Raw genomic sequence first — 22,515 nt, 5'->3', positions numbered from 1 at the left:
GAGCCTTCAAAGAGCCACAAATTAGATGTGCAGGACGCTGCTGGAGGCAGATACACTGACGGCAATTAAATGTGACAGCTGACAGCCTCCCGACGAGGAGAAAAAGCACCACATCAAATGGTGACAGGAGAAGGGGCCACTTAGCAAGGGCACCCGGCTCCACACACCTCTGCTGTCCCCAAAGGCCAGGCTCACACACCACGGAGAGAGTGAGAACTGACCCTTGGCTGTCAAGAAAGGATTAAACCATTTGCAGCGCGCTGCACGTGAGGGGCAAGTCAGCGCACGTGTATGTTTTAGAGACTCGTGAAAAACAGCTAAAGCCAGCTCTAAATGGCATTCCTTGCCTGACGCCCACGGTCAGAGGGTTTCCGCAGGGGCCCCAGCCCCCAGCCTCACTCCCCAGCATCCTCAGTGTTGGCGCCTGCTGGAGCTCATGCATTTCCAGAACCTTCCAGTTCTTTCCGCATCTGTCTCCACTTATCTGTTCCCTCCACTTAGAAGAGCCTGCCCGTCCTGCCCCTTTGCTGCCCCCTCGAGCCCTCCAGTGTACCTCTGGCCTCTCTTGCTACAAGGTCACCGAATCCTTTTTATCCTGGAAGGCGCACTCAGCAGCTCTCTGAGAGCAGCATGTGATGCTGGAGGCCAAGGCCACGTCCTTCCGTGGCGAAAAGGTCACCACGTTCCTCCTAAGCCAGGCCAGAAGCCCCACCACCCCAGCTACTCCCCAGACACCGCAAGAGACTTCCTCTGGCTCACACACTCGCCGAAGGGCAAGCCAGGCTTTCCTGGAGTGGACAGGTGCCTGGGGCCAGCCCGGGAAGGAAAGCTGGGAGACTCTGCCTCCTCCCAGGCTTGAGGGAGAACCTGAGAACCGCGAGGACACCCCGACTGCCTCTGACCCCACCCATGCCCTGTGGCCAGGACTCACGGAACATGGTCATGAACTGTTTGGGGTTGAGGTTCCAGTAGCCCCAGTTGGTCCGGTAGCCGTGCAGCGTGGCGTACTCCTCATGGTTGTATGCGGGCTCTGTCCCGAAGGTGTCAACGACCCGGATTCGGCACCTGCTCCCCGCCCGGGGGTGGGCAGTGCATGAGGAACCAGGGTCAGTAACCTCGTGTGTGTCTCTGGGCTGGGTTGCCCCAGCGAGGGCACGGTTGCCAGCCACGGGCCGGGTACTGCAGAGTGTGGTCAGAACCAGGGGCCAGACTACCTAGCTGTGTGACCACAGGCAAGTGCCTTAACCTCTCTGGGTCAGCTTCAGCATCTGTCACGTGAGAACGACAACAGCCCAGCTATCTCGGGGTTGGGTGGCGATGCCCGAACCATGGACCCCTCACTCAGAAACTTACTATTATGGCTGCCCCAAGGGCACCTAGGAGGGGGCACTGCCTGGAGCGGGGGTCCTTCCCCCTGCAGGATTTGCACTTTTCTGAGCAGGCAGCAGCAGTAATTCGAGTTCACAGCCCCCCTGCCCGTGAACTTGGCACCCCCAGGATGCCCCCGGCCTATCTGGGCTGCGACGCGGAAGGGCCGGGCCCTGGGGGACAAGCCGCTGCCATCTCTGGGCAGGCAGTGCTTTGACGTGTCCTCTGGGATGAAGGCTCCGCCACCACAGAGGCACCTGCCAGCCCGACAGAGGCTCGGTCTCTGCCCCCAAACCTCTCCCTCCATCCATCTCACCCCCCAGGCGCAGGCACCCAAAGGAAATGGCGGAGACTCAGAGAGCCCCCCGCCCCAAGCAGCCTCATGTCCTTCCCGGTGACCCAGAATTGTCCACAGACTGCTGAGGTCAGCACTATTCCCCCGGAGAAGGGGTGGGGGGTGGGAGGCAGCGGCACCGCGTGCATGAGGAACACGCATTAATAATAAAACCAATAATACCGCCTGTCACTTTTTTACCTAATAAAATCAGGCGGGGTAGTCACTGGGACTGGAGCAAATGCAGGAAAGAGCAGGGCTCTCTGTGCCACATTAAACCCCTGCTGGCTGCAGAGACCGGGAGAGATGGCACTGGCCTTCCTGCAGACCGGGGGGGTGGGGTGGGAGGAGGGAGGAGGAGGGGTGCCGAGACCCCAATGAGCCAAGGTCACACCAGTCGAGTGTCCCATTCCTTCCACTCTTCCCTGCCATTCCCCTGTACCCCTGCCCAACCAGGTAACCTCTGAGCCCCGCCCCAGCCTGCCCTGCAGCAGAGGGGCACTGAAGAGACCCACTCTGAGCCAGCCAGGAGGCAGAGCTCCTTGGGGAAGGACGCTAATGAGGGAGGGGGAAAACAGAGGCAGGGCGAGCCTCCCGCCCCCCACCGCAGAACCCAGGATAAGGCAGTTCCCCCCACCCCGGGGGGCTAGCCGGCAGGGTGTGAAGGGAGGCCTCGTATGGACGTGGGGCAGGGCACCACCCGACCGCACCCTCCTACCGGTACTTCTTGAAGGACAGTCCCATGTGCTGCTTCATCTGCTGCAGGCCGTGGTAGTCGGTGTAGATGAGGTCGAAAGGCAGGGGCATGGTGAGTGGGCAGTTCCCCCGACCTGGCGGCACCCCTAAGTTACTGAGAAAAGAGCCCTTCAGAATCTGAGCCCCAGGAGGACAGCAGAAACCCACCTTCCCCAACCATCCCTGAGTCTGGGGCACCTGGAGCTGCCCTGGTTCTTATAGCCCAGGATAAACATGGGGGAGGGGGCAAGGTAAAGGAACGTGAGGATGACACATGAGTGTTGGCAAAGTTGCAAAGGAAGTGAATGGGGTGGCCACGTCCAGTTGCCTAGGTTTCTCACTGCACGGCAAACTCCAATAAGAGCAAGGAGGACTGAGATCCAGCCTGGGCTAGTTTCCCAAGCTGTACCCCTGGCCTGGGCTACCTGCCAGGTGGAAGGAGCACCTTTTGTAAATTTGCACAAACGTGCTCCCTGCAGGGCTGGTCCACCCAGTGGGGGCACCTTTATCTAGCATTCCCAAATTGCCATAAATGTTCGCTATGGTCCTTCGAGCAGTTTCAGTATTTGGAGCAGAAAGCCTTGCATCAGAAGACAAAATTCTGCTCTGCTGACTGGCTTGTGGCCCAGGGAGATGCCCAGCCCTGCCCCACAGGGTCACCCTGCTGGCCAGACCATGTACACAAAAGTTTTCCTCTGGTGACCCAGTGCCAGAGCCTTTGGGCCATCTCTGTGGAGCCTAGAAGACATGGCCACAGCTGCCAGTGTGTATTCGTTTGCCTGGGACCCCCCCCTACCCCCCATCCAGAAACCCAGGCTCGGCCTGCAACCAACCCTTCCAAGGGGATGGAGGCATTCAGACTGCCCATTCAGGAAGTCTGTCCTGAGTCCCTGAGCCAGGCAAGGAGTAGAAAAGCCCGCCTTTCTCTGGGGACCCCACAGCAGCCACCCACCTCCCCTGAGTTCTCATCTCCCTTGGATTCGTGGTCCAGATGCCTGCGCTGGGCGGCGTCCTGGAGACCTCCCAGTGAGCCCCTTCAGGATCCATGTGAAGAGCAGACTCAGGCCAGGTAGGCGAGGAGCTCTGACAAGGTCACGGGCTCATCAACAGCAAAGGGCCACGATGGGTGAGCTGCCTGGGTCACATCTCGGGCTCCTGGAGCCCGTTCAAGCCAGGTGGAAAACTACCAGCCTGGACGTTTTTGTGCTCCGTTTGCTCATGCCCTGCAGGTCACCACCAGAGGCTGGGGTGGGGGGCACTGCGTACACTGTCCCCCGAGCACAGCAAAGTTTATGGCAACCGGAACACAAGGCTATGATGGAAAGACGTAGGGGAGGCTGCGTGTGATGTGTGATGGGGACTGAGACATCAGGGGTCGGCTGGGCCCTACAGAGAAGGGTAGCAGGGGCGAGGGGCTATCCCTGTGCCTGTTCCCCACCAGCCAGTGTACCCCAGACTCACCCAGCTCCCCCCGCCATGTTAGAACCTTGGCTGCTAAGTGCCTAGAGGGGAATGCAAAACCCTAATAACCAGAGTCTCCCATTTCTCATCTGTATAGAGAACACTGGCCCAGGGCGCCCTCCCAACTCGTCCAGCTCCCATGCATCCCCTCTCTCCAACCAGACCACCACACAGGATGCTCAAAACCAGGACTTCTAAGGCAGGGCAGGCTTCATGAGATGTTTTTGTTTTGTTTTGTTTTTCCTGTGGAAATACCCAGAAAGCAAAGGAGAATGAGCAGACCGCAGGGGTCTGGAGACATCACAGGAAACAGCTCCCACAGCCTGGAGACCTCATGAAATATTTGGTGGTATTTTTAAGCAGACTTTGCCTTCTACTCTGTAGGACATCCCGACATCCGTATTCGAGCACGGGCTTTCTCTCGCCCCCACAAACTCCTCTGGTAAGGCTGATGCCCCACAAAGAAGCCACATTTTTGCTCTGAGCTGCAAAAGCTCCGGGTATAGACAGACACTAGCCCCTTCCCCACTTCTCCCCACTCAATGGAGAGCCATGGGCAGAAGGACAAACGATTCCGCTGTCCCTTCCTTGCAGGAACCAGGAGGGTGGTGGCTGCCCCTCCCACAGGGAACGAGGGCCTGGGAAAATTGGCCACCAATCCCGAAAGCACCAGCCGTTAGGTGGGTCCACTTGCTGCCACCTGCACGGTAACAGGCCTATGTTCCCACGTTACATTTCAGGCAACGTGTCCCGGTGTGGCGCCGACAAAATCGTGCAGGCTTCCTTCCGCTGCCCCGTTACTGCCCACGGCCCTGGCCTCTGCCCCAAACCCCAGGACCACTGAGAGGCCAGACGAGCAGCTCTCCCCTGGGACAAAGAGTCCGCCCGGATGTTCTAAAGCATCTGCCATCATCTCCGCCACCCTGGGGGCTAAAATGTTGAACCCAGGAACCAGGCTACAGGCTTTCGGTTGAATCCTCCCATCTGAGCGACCACCCTACGAGATGAGACCCATTCTTACCCTGTTCCACTCTTTCCAGATGAGGAAACAGAGAGTTGGTCATTTACCAGGATTGCACAACCAGGAAGCCACGGAGCAGGGACTGGAAGCCCGGCAGCCGGGCTCTGGAGCCCACACTCCCGCCCGCTGAGCTCTCCTGCCTCCCTGGGCCGGCCGGGCGGCAGACAGTGGGACGGCGGGTGGTGGGACCTTAGTGCCATCCCCAGAACCCGAGCCCCGGCCGCCAGCAGGGCCTGGGCTCTGGCCCCAGCTCTGTTGCTAACCCCTGAAGACTCCCAAGCTTTCCTGGAGTTGCATCTTCGTCCTCAGCCACAGACCAATAAAAACGGCTCCCGCGGAGGGTTCCTGGTAGGATCGACTGAGGCAAGGGGAGTGGAAGTCCCACAAAATATCATTTCTTCCTGTCATCCGTTCTGCCTCCTGACCTTCTGGGCCCGGCCACTCCTTTCGGACCCCGTCCCCCCCACGCCACCTGTGCACCCACCCCCCTCACGTAAGGTCCTGTCATCTGTCACCTCGAATCTTGAGATAATTTCCTCTCTGCTCTGTGTCCCTCCAGTCTTATCTCTTTCCTGGAGAGATCTTTCCACAATGTAAACCTGGTTTTATTCCCTCCCAGGTGACTGCTCACCTCCTGGACCTTGCTTCCACCTCTAGGAAGCCTTCCTTGGACTCCTGGGCAGAGAGACACACAGTCCCTGCACTCGCCCACCACTTGCTTCAGCACACCCCCACCCCCGGCACCGTCCAGAGTCACCTCCTTACCACTGGGGCCCATGAGGACAGGGCCAGGGCATCTTTGAAAGGCCAGGGTTGGGACAGAACAAACAAACAACAAACACCTGCTGTGTTCAGGAATGAATGAATAAACCAACGAAGCAGATGAACCCCCTTAGGAAGGACTGGTTAAAGGCTAACGATGTGGCCAAGGAGAGCATATCCGGAGAGAGACAGCGGGTGAGGGATGCTCAAGGCTGATGGGTGTCTCAGCTCTTGGCTCTTCGGGGGAGGGGGAGCAGTCTCCTGGGACACCTCGAGACAGGGACACCAGTGCCCCTGCTTGCCCTGCAAAGCCATCCCGCAGGAAGGAAAGGAGAGAAAATGGCACCCTTGCCAGGGGGAGTTAATGAGGGGGCACCTGGGGTACCCAGCTCTAGAAAACAAGGGTTTTCCATTTAAGGCGACTTCAGTGAGGAGAAGCACCCGCAGCCGCCGCATCCCTTTGGTCACAGGGGTTCAGAGCCTGCTGGGAGGATGGCAGAGAGGGTCGGCCTCGAGGCGGGGAATGTGGCTTCATCGCTGGTAATTTCAGCTCGCTTTTACGGGCAATTTTATGCTGAGTGGTTGGTTGCAGCAGCAACATGAGCTGAAAAACGCCGTCTCCCGACAGCCTTCAGCCAAGGGTGCCCACGGAAGGTTTGGCTGGACACGTCCGCCTTCTGTGCGGACGTCTCAAGAGGCCCCGTCTAGACGGTTCCTTCTTTCCAATGCCAAGTTCCTCATTCCCCTTTGGACTCTTCGCCCAGGGCTGGGTCGGGGGGAGAGGGGACATCGTGGGTCCTCCCCAGCCCCAGCACACCACGGGGCCACCGGGTGGGTGAGTGTGGCCGGGAGAGCCAGCGGCTCCCCAGGCAGGGACCTCACACGCATCCACCTGGCGCCGCCCACTACAATACACCGCGCTTGGGAAGGACGGGGGTCTACATGGAATTGCCAAACCGGGTGGCTGGAATGTATCTCTAAATGTCCCCAGGCCACCAGGCCACAGGACAAAAGGGGTGGTGGTGGTGGGGTGACCTCGGGAAACTGGGCTTTTCTACAACACACCTGATTGTCATGGGGCCCCCACACCCAACCCCAATTAATGCATCCATAGCAAGCACCCTGGGGGAGGGGCAATGGGGAGTTAGTGTTTAATGGGGACGAGTTCCAGTGTGGGAGGAGAAGAAAGTCCAGGAGAGGGATGATTGCGGTGGCTGTACAGCCTCGTGAATGTACTGATACCACTGAACCGTACACTTAAAAATGGTTAGGAGAGTAAATTTTGTTATGTGTATTTGACTGTAAATATTTTGAAAAGCCAAAATGTTCACACGCAGGGGCCCGTGCCCAGCCCCACAGGACATGCCTTGCCCCCAGGGAGCCCCTGGACTCCCAGCTGGCCAGAACGTAGGGGGCCCAGCACACAGCCAGAGACGGGGAAACTCAGATACTCTTTGTTAAAAGATCAAAAGGTATGATGGGTAGATGTAGATGTAGACGTAGACGTAGACATAGATGTCCCATCTACAAGGAGGGAGGCAAAACAACAGTCTGTGATCAACTGAAAGAAAAAAAAAATCTTCAGAGCCACCCCCCCCACCCCGGGTGGCTCAGTCGGTTGAACGAACGTCCGACTCTTGATTTCGGCTCAGGTCATGATCTCAGGGTTGTGAGATCAAGCCCCGCATCGGGTTCTGTGCCCAGCGGGGAGTCTGCTGGGGACTCTCTCTCTCCCCCTGCCCTTCCCCCTGCTCACTGGCTCTAAGATAAATAAATAAATCTTCAAAGAAGAAAGAAAAAGAATCCTCAGCAGGGAATCAAAATGCTGGGTTTTGACAATGGAAATCACTTCCGGGCTCCAGCACGAACTTGCTGGGTGGCCCTGGCCAGACGTCAGATTGTTCTGGTGTCCGCCTCCACTCCCATAACATGACGCTCGGACGGATCTCCATGGTCCCTTCCGGGCTAAAAATGCTCTGGTTCTATTTCTCCCTGTACCTTTGGTCTGTGGCTGGAAATAATCTCTCCAGGTAGTGCTCACATTCTGGAACAAATTATTCTCTCTCTCCCTCCCTCTGCTCTCTGTGTGGGAAGGACCTAATTAAAAAGAATTCTCACAAAGTGCTCAGAGATCCTTGGCTCCGGGTGCTAAGGGCAGGCGGGGATCTTCTGCTTTTCTAGGCCCATCTCATTGCTGGGAGCACACTGGCTGCAGCAGCCCAGGACTTTTCGGCCACCCCGGGGGCCCGTTATCCCTCCGACCCTGTCCGGCACACATCTCCTGAGCACGGAAATCGCACCCCGCTCTCTCCCATGGCCTGTTCCTGGACCAGGCCCTGCCTCTGCCCAAGAGCAAAGGGCACAGAAAGAAAGGGGCCCAGAGAGTTAACTGGGCATCTCAGGAAATGCTCCGGAAGGGCAGCCAGGATCACCAAAGAGAGAGGAATTCCGCTGCCCTGCAGTATTTTCTTCCCTTGCCCACGATGCACTCTTGTTCTCCAGCAGCCAGGCAGCCAGAATGTGCTCCGGACTCAAAGGGCACAAAGGAGCAAGGGCCGGAGGTTTCTAAAACAGAAACGCAGGGAGCAGCCTCCCTCCCAGCCTGTGCAGCCTGCACTGGGACCAGTGTCCAAAGCTGACACTTTCTTCCCCAGCATTCCTTCCTACAAAGCGAACTCAGGTCTAAGAATAGGGCCGCCGCTCCCGGGAGAGCTGGATGAAACCGCAGATTCCCTCCAGCTCCCGGCGCCCCGAGGATGTGGTGGGAGAAACAGGAACACACATCCCTTTGGCTGTTCCCTTCCTCCTTCCTTGAAGACCCGCCCCGATTTACATAACAAATATCCAGGGAAGGCTGAGCACAAAGCAAGCTTCTCTCATCTAAGCTATGCCTTAAAGGTTGCCGGGGACGGCGCAGGTTACAACCCAGAGAGCTGATGGCTTCTGATGCCCAGGCCGGCCCGGAGGGGCTGCCCTGTCACTCCGCTGGGGCCTGGGCACGGGGATGTCAATTTCCAGGTCCTCAGGTGCTTCTCAGTCCCAGCGGCTCTCACGATTCTATCCAGTTTCACACAAACCTTCCTTGAGAAGCGCAGGGCCCTGGAGGGCCCCAGAAGGGGAAGGCACTGCTCTCGATGCCATTAGAACACGCCCCGTGGGAGATGTGGGCTGAAGGAGACACACAGCCCCGGGGTGCTGGGCGCGTACTTCGGGGGGCCCGGGGGCCTCTGGGGGAAAGCTTAGGAAAGAGGGGTCTGGCTCCCGGGAAAAGGCCTCCCTTTCACCAAAGCCCCTTTAGGAGTTCAGAGAAGGATGGAAGGAGCCCTGGGGGCTCATGCGTACCACCCTGTGCCTCTGCCAACTTCCCCTAAATAAATAAGCCCCAGGCCAGTCCATCTGGGGCCAAGCGGCCGGGCTTTGCCCATTCTGCTGGGGCTTCAGGCTCCGGGAAGCCCATCCCACTGTCCACCTACCAGCTGCCGCCTGACAAGATCTCCCCTTGTCAGCAAAGACTGACAAACACTGGACCCCACCTCCCTCGTGAGAACCCGTAGCCCCCAGGCCTCGGAGGCAGGTTCTTGTTTCCTCCTAGAGGCAAATCCCACCTTGTTAATCATCCTTCAAGAGCCTCAGAAGGCAGCTTGTGCCTCATTTCTTCCCTCGCTCCCCATGGTCCTGCCCACCCCCCCGGGTCTCCTTTAAACATCTTGTCCTCTGTAGCCCTCTGGCCCCGGTGTGGACCAGCCCGAGGCTGGGAATGGTGCCTGGGCCACGGCATCAGTACAGTCACGTTTGCTGGCCAGTGTCAAGCCTTGGTCAGACTTGTCAGAAATAGATTCCCACTCCCTGTGGCACAGCGCAGCATGAGGAGAGGCAGTGGAGGGGGAGACTCTGCGGGGGGAGGAGGGGCGAGGCCAGCACGGTGCGGGGGGACCCACCGCAGAGGTCCCCCACCTTCCATGGCGTTCAGCCACGCAGACCCTGATGCCACTACACAGGAGATTAAAACACCTCCTTGGATTCCAAGGAAGGAGAAGGAAAAAGGAGTCAGGTGAGGGGGCAGAGATATTTTTTTTTAGCATAAATTAAGCATTTGCTTCTCATGCTGCTGCTTGGAATGGGTGGCTGGGATGTGTGGCAGGGACAACCAACCATTGTTTGCAGAGTCAGCGAGGTGCCAAAACGTGCTAGACGGGCTCATTCTCCCTTCTTCTCATCCGTGTACTTCACATGTTATAAAATGTTAAGAGCACCCAGAAAATTACAGAAAATAATATAATGATATAATGAATACCTTGTAGTCCACTTCCCAGCCTTGTCAAGTCTTAACATTTTGCCATACCTGGTCCAATTCCCCCCCCCCGCCCAATGGGTAACACACTACAAATCCGGGTAGAAGCCCGGGGCTGTGTCTGTCTTGTCCGCGCCCTCTGCCTCACTCCCTGCAGATGCTGGGCACCCGCTACACCCACATGGGGCTCTCTTCCTTGTCCTCTGGGGCCGCCAGGCATCAGGCTACCCCGGTTCTGAATCCTCGGCAGCTCCCTTCTCCGGCTCCCTCCCACGAGCATGTAAACATGCCCGCACTCTCCCACCTTGAAAGGTAAACAAGCATGTCTTCTGCTGGGGGGTGAACTGAGATCCCCCCAGGATGCTGAAGTCCTAACCCCAGCACCTAGGAGTGTGATCTTACTTGGAAAGAAGGTCTTTGGAGATGATGAGGTTAGGATGAGGTCATTTGGGGCGGGTTCTAATCCAGCATGGGGGGTGTCCCTACGTGGGAGGGATGAGACACCGAGACAGATACACACGGGGGAAGGTGGCCACCTACGAGCCTGCGGCCGTGAGAAGCCAGGAGAGGTGTGGCGCCCGCAGGCTCGCCTCACAGCCGCCAACAGGCAAGCTGCCGCCAAGCCAAGGCAGGCATTTGGGGTCCACAACCCTGAGACGATAAACCATGTGACTTTGCCCTGTGCTTCTGTTGTCATCTGCCTCCAGGCCTCTGCTCCCCTCACAGCCAGGCTCTCCGGAGGCCGAGGCCTCTCAGCCTTGCTGCTACCTCAGAGGCCTCCCCCTCAGCCTACAACCAACCCATCTCTGGGGTGTGTCCCTACAACTCAACCAAGATGGGTCTTTCTAGGGTCAACAATGACTTCCATGTGGCCAAATTCGTTGGGCAATTTTCAGTCACCTTCTTGCTTCTGGTCAGCAACTGACATTCAAAACCACACCCTCCTTCTAGAAGCGTCTTCTCCATTGGTGCCCATGGCTCCAAACCCTTCTGGAGAAAAAGGTCCTGAAAGAGGAGACTGGGGAGTAGCCAGAAGGGCTTGGAGCCTGGTTCAGGCCTGTCGGAGCCAGTCCCAGCCTGTGGCACCCTGAGGGCCCCCTGCCTGGCTCATTCTCCAGGGACCCCTGCGATCCCTGCCTCCCTCATTCTCCAGGGACCACTCCCCAGTATTTCCCTCGGACAAACAACAACACTGATCACATCAAATGGCCAGAAGACCGATTTCTACCCGGTCCCCATGCTGACAGGCACAAGATTTCCCTCCTCATCCTCTTATTTAAACATTCTCCTCTCAAGCTTTCATCATTTGCCAGTTAAGTCAACTAATTTTCTACTAAACCCAATTTCACTCATGGATGGAGGAAGAGCTCAGTAATTTTTTCCTCATGCCATGTACTATTAATGATGCTTGAAATTATGCAAATAAAATTAATGAGCACCGCTGGCTCTGGCCAGGCAGGAAGGGAAAGGCTTCATTTAAAATGCCCACTGTGGATGGGGCATTCAGAGGACCCAGTAGGGGAGCAGCCCACAGGGGCTCCGGCCCCGCCTCCCCTTCCCACCGGCGAGCGCTGTGGGCGGCGGCAGGGCTGTGACTGCTCCCCCCACCCCCACCCTCGCAGCCCCGCCCCAGACGCCCCGCCCCCTGCGGTCCGGCCCCCTGCAGCCCCGCCCCTGCAGTCCCGTCACGGAGCGCATTGTTCTCGCCCGGAAACACCCTGCAGCAGCAAAGCCAGATGTGGGCTCTGTGCATTGCCCCAAACATCACTCCAGTGAGCTGGTTAATTAAAACACCAGAACACGAGGAACAGAGAAAAGCGGCTCCTGCGTCCAGCCTTGTTGCTTAGTCAGTGGCCAAGACATCTGCCGTGAACATCTGCGACAAACGACAGCACACGTCCGAGCGGCAGCATCTCCGTCCCGCTGCCTTCCCCTATACAGGTTATTTAGCCAGACCAGGGAGAGGCTTGTCACCGAAGCCACGCTGCGACGCGGAACTGGGCTCGCCTTCACGTCTCATTGACCTATTTTCCAGTTAACCTGGTGCTGCCCGCAGGGAACGGCTCCCTAAGGCTGGGAGGTGAGGCTCCGGGGTGATTCTCTTTCTCCTGCAGAGCCCACAGCAACGCCATGAGGGTGCTCATTGCGATTTCTGCCCGTGACCCCTTTGCAAGCTCAGAAGGTCACCCTCTTTTTGTAGGGTGCCTTGTGTCCCCCCAGAATTCATGTCAGAGTCCTAACGCCTAGTGTCTCAGGAGTGTCTTTATCTGGAGACGGGGCTGTTAAAGAGGCAATCAGATCGAAGTAAGGTCTAATGACCTGATCCATATGACCCGCATGCGTGTAAGAGGAGGAGAGTCGGCTACACACGTACACGGAGAAAAGGCCACGTGAAGACGAAGCCAGAGATGGGGCTGACGCTTCACAAGCCAGCGAACGCCAAAGGTCACCATCAAACCACCAGAAGCCACGGGAGAGTCCACGACAGACCCTCCCTCCCCGCCTTGGGAGGACAACCCTGCTGGCACCTTGACCTTGGACCTCCGGCCCCCAGACTGAGACCAGTGTGTCAGACCAGCGTGCGGTGCTTCATTGCAGCGGCCCTAGCTGATACACGACTGTGTCGAAGTCTCCGCTGCATTTTGGCAGCGTTGGGGTGGTCCCGGTGGAAGGAGCCTGAGGAGCTCACAGCCCTGGCCTCCATCTGTCACAGGGGAGAAGTACATCCAAGAAAGGGCATGGGACACAGTGCATTCCGGGTCAGCAGGTTCCCACCTGATGCCCCGGGTGAGGCATGAGAGACCCCACTATCTGGGCCACTTCCAAGGGGTGCCTCCTCAGCCCACCCCCTGCAACCGAGGATATCATGGGGGCTTTCAGGCATGCAAATGTGCACTTGGGAGGAATCCACACACGCTTTCTACGAGTCTTCTAGGGACCTGAGCCTGAACCCCAGGTCCCAATCCTGCACTCAGGAACCGGCACTAGGGACCCAGACGACAGCTATTATGAACAAGCCAAGAAGGCCAATGTCCCAACCCCACAGCAGCCCAGACGCTGGGGGTGGGGGATCCCAGGGGAGGCTTAGAAAGGTCACAGCCGCAGCTTTTCCACTTGTCAACCTTCACTGCTCATTAGATCACCCGGGGAGCTTTGAGAACTGGATACTTGGGCCCCTACTGCAGACCAGTTAAACAGAGACACCAAGGGTGGGCCCCAATGTCAGTATGTTTTCTAAGGCTGGTGAGGGGAAGGGGTAAGAATCCCCACCTGAAATGTATTCCAACCACAGCTGGGGCTGTTAATTTTGTAGACATAACTGTATTATGCCTCCTGGGGAAGGTGGTTTTCTTTTTTGTTTTTATTTTTTAGTTGTCTTGAAATTGTTTCTGATAAGAGATTTAGAAAGCCCCTTCAGGAGGCTGTTCGCCGAGGTGTGTGGGCTGTTTACAACACCCCTGCCCTGTCTGAGCAAAAGCAATTCGCCCGCACTTACACCCCACCGGGGACCAAGGACGGAGCCGTCTGGACACAGCCCGGGGCCTGCCCATGTGAGAGCTGCAAGTCGGAGATGAGGTAACGTCTCCCTGGAGCCCCTGCTTCTGGGCAGTTCAGACCCGCATGAGCCTGGCATGAAGTGACGTGTTGGCGGGAAGATATGGAGTCTCTGTGGGGTGTGTGAGTGCGTGAGTGTGTGCTGGCCGGTGTGTGGTGGTGTGGGCCTATGCACAGGGATGCACGTGTGTGTGTGTGCATGAGCCATGCATACGTGCGTGGGTGTGCACATGTGGTCATACACTGGGGCATGCATGCATGTGCACGTGTGTGTATATGTGGGTACCCATGTGTGCAGTGAAAGAAAAGCAGCAGGAGGGATTTCAGATCTTGGTCCTTTCCACTAGGGCCTCGCCCTTGAGACCTCGTGGGTGCAGTGACCCCCATCCTCACTGCTCTGGCCCCGTTATGGGCAATGGCTGCCTCAGTAAACACAAGCTCGGGGCCACGCCCCAGAAGTGGCCAGAGGAGGAAGTGCCCTTGGCAGGGAAGGACTTGGAGTGAAGCCTGAAACAGGACACACCCCAGCATGGGTTGAGAAGCTGGGAAACTGAGTTAAATTCCCATCTCTTCAGGAGACTTGTCGAATGAATACCTGCTCTCACAGAGGGATGGTTCTCTGTGTGGTTGTCGGGCTGTCACAAATGCATGGGAGAGGCCTTCCCTCAGGGAGCAGTGAAGAAAGGAAGTTCTCATGTCTCTGGGCCCAGAAGACGCATGGCCAGAAGGGAGCAATCAAGCTGAATGCTGTTTGATAAGCATGATTTCATCTAACCTTGAGGCAGGTCAAGGTGTCAGCAGCGCCGATAGGATGCTCCACACTCATGGGGAACGTTGTGTATGGCAGAGCCTGGGATGAGGACTCCAGACAGCCCTCACCCCCCAGGAGTCTTCCCACTGCATCCTGGGGGCTCTGGTGACCTAGGGGACATGCGGCCCTAGACCCTTGCTTGCTGCTCTGCCCTAGGCAGGTCTGGCGCATGGCTACCCACAACCCCTGACTGCGCCATCCACAAACTGCCCAAGACTTCTTTGACTTCCCAGACACTGGTTCCTCTTTTCTTTCCTCCTCCTCACCCCCACCCTATTTGACTTTCCTGCAGAAAGCTTCAAGGCCAGGCAAAGAGGCTTCTTTTCATCATTTGCAAACATTAGCAGCATTCTGCTCCAGTGTTGGTGCATCTGTGTCCTCTGTTCAGAGGGAGCTGGGGGCGAGCAGCAGTGTGTGCTGGCAGGTGACGAGTGGGCACACTCAGCTCTGAAGTGGCCTGCACAATGTGAAAAGCTTGGTCTGATGACAACATGCCACCAGGGTGAGACCCAGAGCAAGGGACATGCAGGTTCCCTCTCCCAACGCTGAATTGCTCGTCTACAGGTTCAGCACCAGCACACGGGGACAGCGCCCTACCCAGTTCCTTCCCACTAGGGGGCCATTCAGCCAGATTTTGCAGGACCCGCGGGGGGGGGGGGGGGGGGCGCATTTGCTATTCCCAGGTATCAGCTCTTCCCCCAGAACCTGCTGCCCCCAACCTGGGACTGTGCTTCCCAACACTGCCGCAATCGTGCAGCCCCCTCATTTGTCCCTGTCGCCTTCGCCCCCTTCAAAGTGGATCCTCTATATACACTGTTCCTCTCTGAAGACACTTTGCAACTTTCCTAGTCCTACTGGAGAAGTGCATCAACCTAAAAGAATGACTCCAGTGGTGTGAATTGCAAGCCACGGGAATAAAAATCTTCAAACCACTAGGTCATTTAGTGGCCTCCCCCTATGCAATACAGCGGGTCCTAGTACTGCCTTCTGATCGAGGTCACGAGAAGCATTACTCGAGTTACTGGCAGACTCCAACTCAGCAGAGGCTGAGTAGCTGCCCAAGACCAAGTTGTCAATGGCTTTGTCCCCACCAACATCCCCCTCTCTCCAACATTCCTATGCTACAGAGCATTAGCATTTGTGGCCAGGACAAAATGCTGATCAGACAGAGACATCTAGAACCAATAGACCATCAAGATGATGGGTGGGCTCTGGACAAGAATCACATTGTAGCTTGAAATCCACCCTTAGAGTAAGTTAATGGGCTGATGAAGAAAAGTCAATTTGTAGGTGACAACTCTGGGGCCTTCCTTAGTCATGCCCTATGAGAAAGAGCGGGGAAAAACACAAAGCACAAACCCCTAACCATGAAGAAAAAGAAAAATAAGAAGATCAATAACTTTGATTACATTAAATTAAGGCCTTCTATTCCTTGGTGGGGGAGGGATAATAAAGACAAGCCACAAATTAGGAGAAGATTTTTAAACAGGTAAAAGTTGCATGGGGTTTATACCCATTGTATATAAAGAACACCTACAACTCAATAAGGAACACAAACCGCCCAGCAGAAAGGTGGGCAAAGGACATGAATGGGCATTTCATCAAGAATAAGGAAGGACAAGCCTATGGCAGACTGCTCGGCCTCACTAGCTGTCAGGGAAATGTAAGAACGTAACAGATCATGACACCAATTGACGCCCTCAGTTAAGAAGTATAATGACCCTACATGTGGGGGACAACATAGCCACTGGGAACCTCCACGTGGTGAGGCTAAATTGGTGCCATCACTCTGGCAAACAATTAGCATTATCTTATAAAGCTGGATTTTCACACACCATTAGTCCCAGCAATTGGGTAACTTAGTCTATACTGAAGAGCAGCTCAGTCTCTACCCAAGAGAAACCGTGACACAGGTACCCCACGTACAGGTGTGTCTACCACAGCATCACTCAAAACTTACAAAAAGCAGGTGGGAAATGTCCACAGTCAGGAAAAACTGAAAAATAATGATGGACCGTCCACATAATGAAATCTCATACAGCAGTGAAAATGAATAAAGTAGAGTTACATGAACAACATGAATGAGACTCTGAAATGTAAGAATGGGTGAAGAAAGCATGTCTCAAACATCACATACAGCAGGTGCCATTGATACAAAGCTCAAAGCAAACCAAAATGAAACAAAACCATATATTGTTTATGGATACCTGAGTATGTAAAACACACACACACACATACACACAAACACACATAATCCTACCCCCTCTCATCACCATCTCCCACCCCCAAGAACATCAGGAGGACTCTGGAAAGGCAAGTTTTGGGGAAGGGACAGGCATCACGGCCCACCTCACCACCCTCCAAGTCTTACCAGCTCCCAGAATTGGTCCAGGAAGGAGCCCAATTCCAGAAGGAAAACCCCGAGGCTATACCACGCCCACCAAGATGACAGAGAGGACGCCTTCTACATGACTTGGCTCGATTCCACAAACCAGTGTTTGTCAGCCCCTGAGTGCAAACACTGGGGCACCTATTGGCCCAAGATGGAGAAAAGGACCTTTGAACAGCGCTGTGCAAACATGCTTCCTTGGTGCCTCCCAAACAATGACCAGGCATCAACATGGAGGAGGAGGAGGAGGGAATGAGGAATATCACTATCCCCAGTACACTAAGAAGCCTCCCAGAGACCTGCAGGTGGAACAGGGGCTCCTGGAGGACAGGTTCCCCTTCCTCTCCTCCCCTCCCCCAGCACTCACCTCTGCAGCTCCTTCAGGGACACTGTGATCCGCAGTCCATGGCCCAAGACGTAGAGAGTGGCCAAGATGTCTGCCCACTGCACCATCTCTCCCAGTGGCCCGCCCTTTAGCACCCTTGGGCTGAACACATCACCAGACTCCTCCGTCAGGAAGCCGATGTGAACAAGGATCTGGGGAGGACACAGGGTCAGCGTGAAGGAACAGCAGCATTGCCCTGCCACCCCCAGGGGGACCCAGCCAGCAGGAGTCACTGTCTCCAGGCTGTGCCTGGGCAGGCGCTTCCTGGCACCAGCAGGGGGACCAAGAGGCAGAGTGACCACACTGGGCACTGGAGGTCAAAGTGAACAAGATGGTCACATCCCGCCCTCAAGGCGCTTACGTTCCAGATGGAAGAGGTAGACAACAGTAAACACAGACAAGAGATAATTTCATGAAATGATAGGGACTCTGAAAGAAATAAACAGGGTGATGTGAGAGTCAGGTAAATATTGGATGGATGAATGTGGATGGATAGATGGGTAGATGGATGGGTAGGTGGGTGGATGGATGGATGAATGGTGGATGGGTGGATGGATGGATGGACCTACAAACCTCCCCCAAACAGGCTCTATTATTCCCAATATTCCAGGCAAATGCCATGACTTTTCTCCCTAAAAAGAACAAGATGTCTACAGAATGCAGAACTCCTACGTGGTAGAGGGGAGGGTTTGTCATTCTACCCGAAATCTAAAAAGGGCCAGGGGCCACCACATGCATCTATCCTGACTCTGCCTCCCTCACCCCAGATGAAACTCAAACTCAATAAAACCTTTTCAAAGGCAGAGCTGGTGCCCACATGAAGGCCTGGGGCCCTGAGCTCACTCTCTAAGCTCTCTGAGCGCAGCTCCCTGAATGCACAGAGAAGCAGTACCTGCTTCTGGTCCCTCCAGACGCTTCCCAGCTTCCGTGCCAGCCGCTGGGCAGCCAGCGCCCACTGGGCCGTGAGCCGCTTGGTCCGTTTCTTCATGAAGATTAGAGACTCCTTCCCACTGCCCATCAGCTCCAGGAGGTGGGACAGGTTGCTCCGGAAAACTGCCTGGAGGGGGGCCCAGACCTGGGTTCTCCAGCCCTCAGCCCCAAAGCCGCAACACCACCATCACCTGCTGCCCTGGGAACAGGGGCTGGCACGCTGCCGGGAGGCTGGGCCTACTCTAGCTTCTCCTGCCATTTATAAAGGCCCACAGACCCCCACAGTTGGGGAACCCTGCTCTCACCCACCAACACTAATGCCCCGGCCAAGCCGGTCTATCCCAGCCCAGTTCTGGTCATCCTTCTGTCCCGAGCCCTTTGGGGGTGGCCAGCGATGACAGTCCCCAGGCGTCTCAGCTGCTACATAGAGACAGCAAGGGTGGTGGTCAGAGTTAGCCCTCGGACATCAGGGAGGCCGGGCCACCTTTCAGTGGAGCTGGAGTAACAGGACACCTTGAACATTCCCCAGACCTCAGACTTGCCACCTGCTCAGTGTGGTCGCATAAGGGACTGCTGGGACGTTTCAGTACAGATAAAGCATCTGGAAGCCTTCCAGGAGCGACACTATTGTTACTATTATCCTAGCCTGTTGAGGGGTGCCTCCAGGGGCCCCAGCTTGGCCCTGAAGCTGGCCAAGCTTTGCAGCATCCCCAGAGGGCTGGCAGGCTGGGACGGGCCCCCCCACCAGGCACGGCTGGCCGGCCTCATTTTACCAGAGTCCAAGACCTCCTCCTATTGTCCCTCAAGGATGTCCCACCCCAGCAGGCCAGTCGACCTGTCCACCAGCCCCTCACAGGCCTACCCACTTCCCAGGCCTACCTGGACTTTGGGGAGGGGCTTGGGGGCCATCTGGGCGGCCGTCTGGTTCCTCCAGGGCAGTGGGGGGCAGAACCACTCAACCTCACTGAGGTAGATGAGGAAGGAGCACTCGGTGCCGTCCACCCCGAAGAAGGCATAGCAGGGGTCAGAGGTCCAGCGGGCACGCATCCACTGCGGAAAGGGCCAGCCTAGGCGAGGGTGCTGGCACAGCCCCACCCACACCCTTGGCAGGCTCTTTGCGGGCATGTCCTTGGGGACCCAAGGTCCCTCAGGACAGGGCCTCTGGGACATACATTTAGAGACGCAGCAAGGCCAGCGCAGAGAGCAGAGAAAGACCAGAGCCTCGTGACCTGGCCCTGTGTCCTGGCCACTGAGAACCCCGAGAACGGCTGAGCAGGACCACTGTCCCCCAGGCCCAGAAAGAGGAGGGCCCCGGAAGAGTAAGGCCAGGTCACGACACACTCGGGGAAAGCTCCGGGGCGGACGGTGGGAGATGCAGCAGCTCGGGGCCTGGCTGGTCTCCACTGGGAGCAGGATCCAGCTGAGGCCAAGGTCAGGAGCCCACCCACGGGGGTCCCCACACGTCAGCGAGGAAGGGGCGCCCAGGGCCGCTGCCCCACCCTCTTGGGGAGTTCGGAACCGGAGTGGAGCTGGCTTTTACGCCGCAGACTGCATTCCCAGGTGGACAGACTTCACGCAGCCACGGGCCCCTGGAAGTGAGCCCCCAGGGGAGGGGCCGGGGGGCTTTCTCAGTCCAGCTGGTCGCAAGGATGGGGAGGGCTGGGGAGACAGGGCCACTCAAGAGATCCAGTCCGGGTCTGAACCGGCGGGGATGCAGGCCGCTGGAGGTGTTACTAACAGTTTGTTTGCTGTAACAAAGTACCGAGAACCCTGAAACGTGATCGTGCTAGAACAGTGCGGGTCGGTGGGCCCCGCAGATGGCCCACGCAGAGAGGCTGTCCCCTGAGGCTGGCCTCCGCCAGCGGGTACCAGGGTCAGGGGCTGGGGGCTGGGCAGACACCGCTGCCAGGAGCAGGATCTCAGAGCTAGTCTGGGGGCAGGGCCCCCCCGGTCACCTCTACCCCACCCTCAGCCCCGGGCCTCACCTCCACCTTCCCTGAGCAGTCAGGGAACTTGGGGTCACTGGGAGCCTCACACTGGTCCCGCCGGCCTTCAGACACTGGGGTGGGGGAGAAGGTCAGCTTGCTGGGGGGCCTCAGGGGAGCCCAGGTCTGGGGGGAGGGGTTAGCCCGGGAGCACACACTGCCCTCCCTCCCCTGGGTTTCCTCACCTGAAAGGCCACCCTCCAGGGGGTGCCCATGCCCAGGTTTCCCCCCCTGCCACAGGCCCCCTACCTCCCATACAGGCTTAGGAACCGGTGAGGAGCCAGCTTGAATGGCCCAGTGTCTGGATAGGCAGACCTCACGCACCCACCCAAATGTAACCCTCTTAGGGGGACCCCCAGCCTGCTGCTCCCCACATCAAGAAAAATGGAGGGGGCCCCCCAGGGACTCCAGGACCTATGTTCTCACGCCAGTCCCAGTGGGGTGAACCCCAAGTCACCCCGCTCAGAGCCTGAGGCCGGAGGCAGGAGAGCTGCCGGGGGGAGCAGTCAGGGCCACCCAGCACACTGGCCTCCTGGGGCCGAAGGGGTGCCCCGGGCCGCACCCTTGCTGTGCAGGACCAGGCTGTGACGCAGGATCTGGTCCACCTTCACGGCGATGTCCGACACGTTCTGGGCGATGGCCTGGATCCGCTCCATGAGGCCAGCCCCAGGGGGAAACCTAGTGAGAGAAGCCAGGGGTGAGCGCACACAGCCCGCTGCAGGAGCCTTCCTGGGAGGGGGGATGAGCGAGGGCAGCCGGTGTGAGTGCTCCTGGCCACCCACCGGAGCGCAACGATGGACGACGCTGGGCTCGGAGGTGGAGGCGTGTGTCCCCCGCCCCCGCCTGGCTGGAAGGGCTCTCTAACCACCCGCTGCACACGCACGTGCACGTGTCCCAGGCGTGTCTGCACACTCATCCCCACGTGCGCGTGCCCCGCGTGCTGAGGGGCAGCAACTGAAGCTAAAGCAGGCGGAGGGACTCTCTGGGAGAGCCTGGGGGACCAGCCCGGGACCTCCAGGCAACGGAGGCCCTTTCCCGGGCACGGCAGCTGCCCTGAGCCTGGGTCTCCATTTCCTCCCAGAGGGGCTCCGTCGTGCCAAAATAAATTCCACCCAAAGCAGCCTGGGGACGTGCCAACTATTAAGCCTCTAGTAAATTACTGTTGCACTCCTGAGCCTGAATTCTCCCCAGGATCTTAAACACATTTACCGCCACAAACATCACAGCCCTCCGCCCACCACCAAGACTCGCATTGCCTTTATTTTTGGAGAATTTATTTCCTGGCGTTGATTACTACTCGGCTCTCAGAGAAGTTTATGAGACATCATACGCAAGATTTAGCTCATCGCGAGGGCCTGTGTCGAGCCGGACCCCACTCCCCGGGGGCGGGGCTGTCTAAGCGGCCCGCCCTTTCCAACCCACTAACTCCGTTCCTTTCATTCGCACTTCACCGTCTGGTTCCGCGCACCTTGTCTGAGCTCCGTCTATCCCTGTACAAGGACGGGGACTTCACTGTTGCACAACGTGGGAAGTACAGGAGGGAGGACACCTCTTGGGTGGCCTGTCGTCTAGAGGAGGCACAATGATGACGGCCGCCTGTCCCCTCAGGCCGCCCTCCCCTCCCACCGCTGCCTTCCGCGTGGAGAGGTCGGGCAGTGGCCCCGTCCACAGAGGGTGCGGGAGACAGGAGGTCGGGGGGCCAAGGCAGTCATGGGGTGAGGTGGCAACAGAAGGAAGTGGCAGGAGGGGGCAGACAAGCCCTCGAGACACACATGCGTGTCCACACACACACACACACACACACACACACAATCCCATCAACCCTCTCAAAAAGAAATGAAATGAAAAAGTAATAGAAGCCGGCGTGCCTTGGCCACAGTAACACACGACCACAAATTTATTCCCTCGCAGTCCTGGAGGCCGGGAGTCCGAACCCAAGATGTCAGCAGGGTGCATTCCTCCTGGGACGAAGGGAGGGGCCAGTTGTGGCTAGTGGGACACATCCCCCAGCCTCTGCCCCTGCTGTCCTTTGGCCTTCTGTGTGTCCACATTCCCTCTTTCTACAGGGACCCCGTCACTGGATGAGGCCCCCGATCCAGTGTGACCGCATTTTAATCTGACCACACCTGCCAAGGCCCACTTCCGGGGAAGATCAGGTTCGTGGGCACTGGGGATTCAGACGGTGACATGTCTTTTTGGAGGGCACGGTTCAGCTGCAGCAGCCTTCTACGAGATTACAAAGAAGGAGAGCGCTCAGAGACGATGCTGCTTTTGCTCAAAACGTCCTCAGACAGGAGGAAGCAGGGATAATTCTCCTTGGTCTTCAGGTGGCCGAGGAACGCCGCGGGGAAGAGGGCGGCCAGCATCTCTCCAGGTTGCGGTAAAACAGAAGAGCTAAAGATCTCCCTCTCGGGAGCTGTGCGGTCCCAGGCACGTCACTTAGGCTCTCTGTGCCTCAGCGTCCTCCTCTTTAAAAACATAGGCCTGC

General features: G+C 57.3%; 1 protein-coding gene across 1 annotated transcript in view; it reads right to left on the bottom strand.

The window, feature by feature from the left end:
* The window catches only part of MGAT5B (alpha-1,6-mannosylglycoprotein 6-beta-N-acetylglucosaminyltransferase B), a 66,054-nt gene that overhangs the window by 19,920 nt on the left and 23,619 nt on the right, over positions 1-22,515 (bottom strand). The window contains exons 4-10 of the mRNA XM_080827412.1: positions 20,590-20,705; positions 20,028-20,101; positions 18,922-19,092; positions 18,005-18,169; positions 17,095-17,264; positions 2,421-2,552; positions 932-1,065 (exon numbers count right to left, since the gene is read on the bottom strand). Of these exons, the coding sequence (XP_080683538.1) occupies positions 932-1,065; positions 2,421-2,552; positions 17,095-17,264; positions 18,005-18,169; positions 18,922-19,092; positions 20,028-20,101; positions 20,590-20,705 (962 nt within the window). The remainder of the gene's footprint in view (positions 1-931; positions 1,066-2,420; positions 2,553-17,094; positions 17,265-18,004; positions 18,170-18,921; positions 19,093-20,027; positions 20,102-20,589; positions 20,706-22,515) is intronic.

The sequence above is a fragment of the Martes martes genome, assembly GCF_963455335.1.
Source record: "Martes martes genome assembly, chromosome: 16".
NCBI classification, from domain to species: domain Eukaryota; kingdom Metazoa; phylum Chordata; class Mammalia; order Carnivora; family Mustelidae; genus Martes; species Martes martes.
This window is presented reverse-complemented; position numbering and strand designations above follow the sequence as displayed.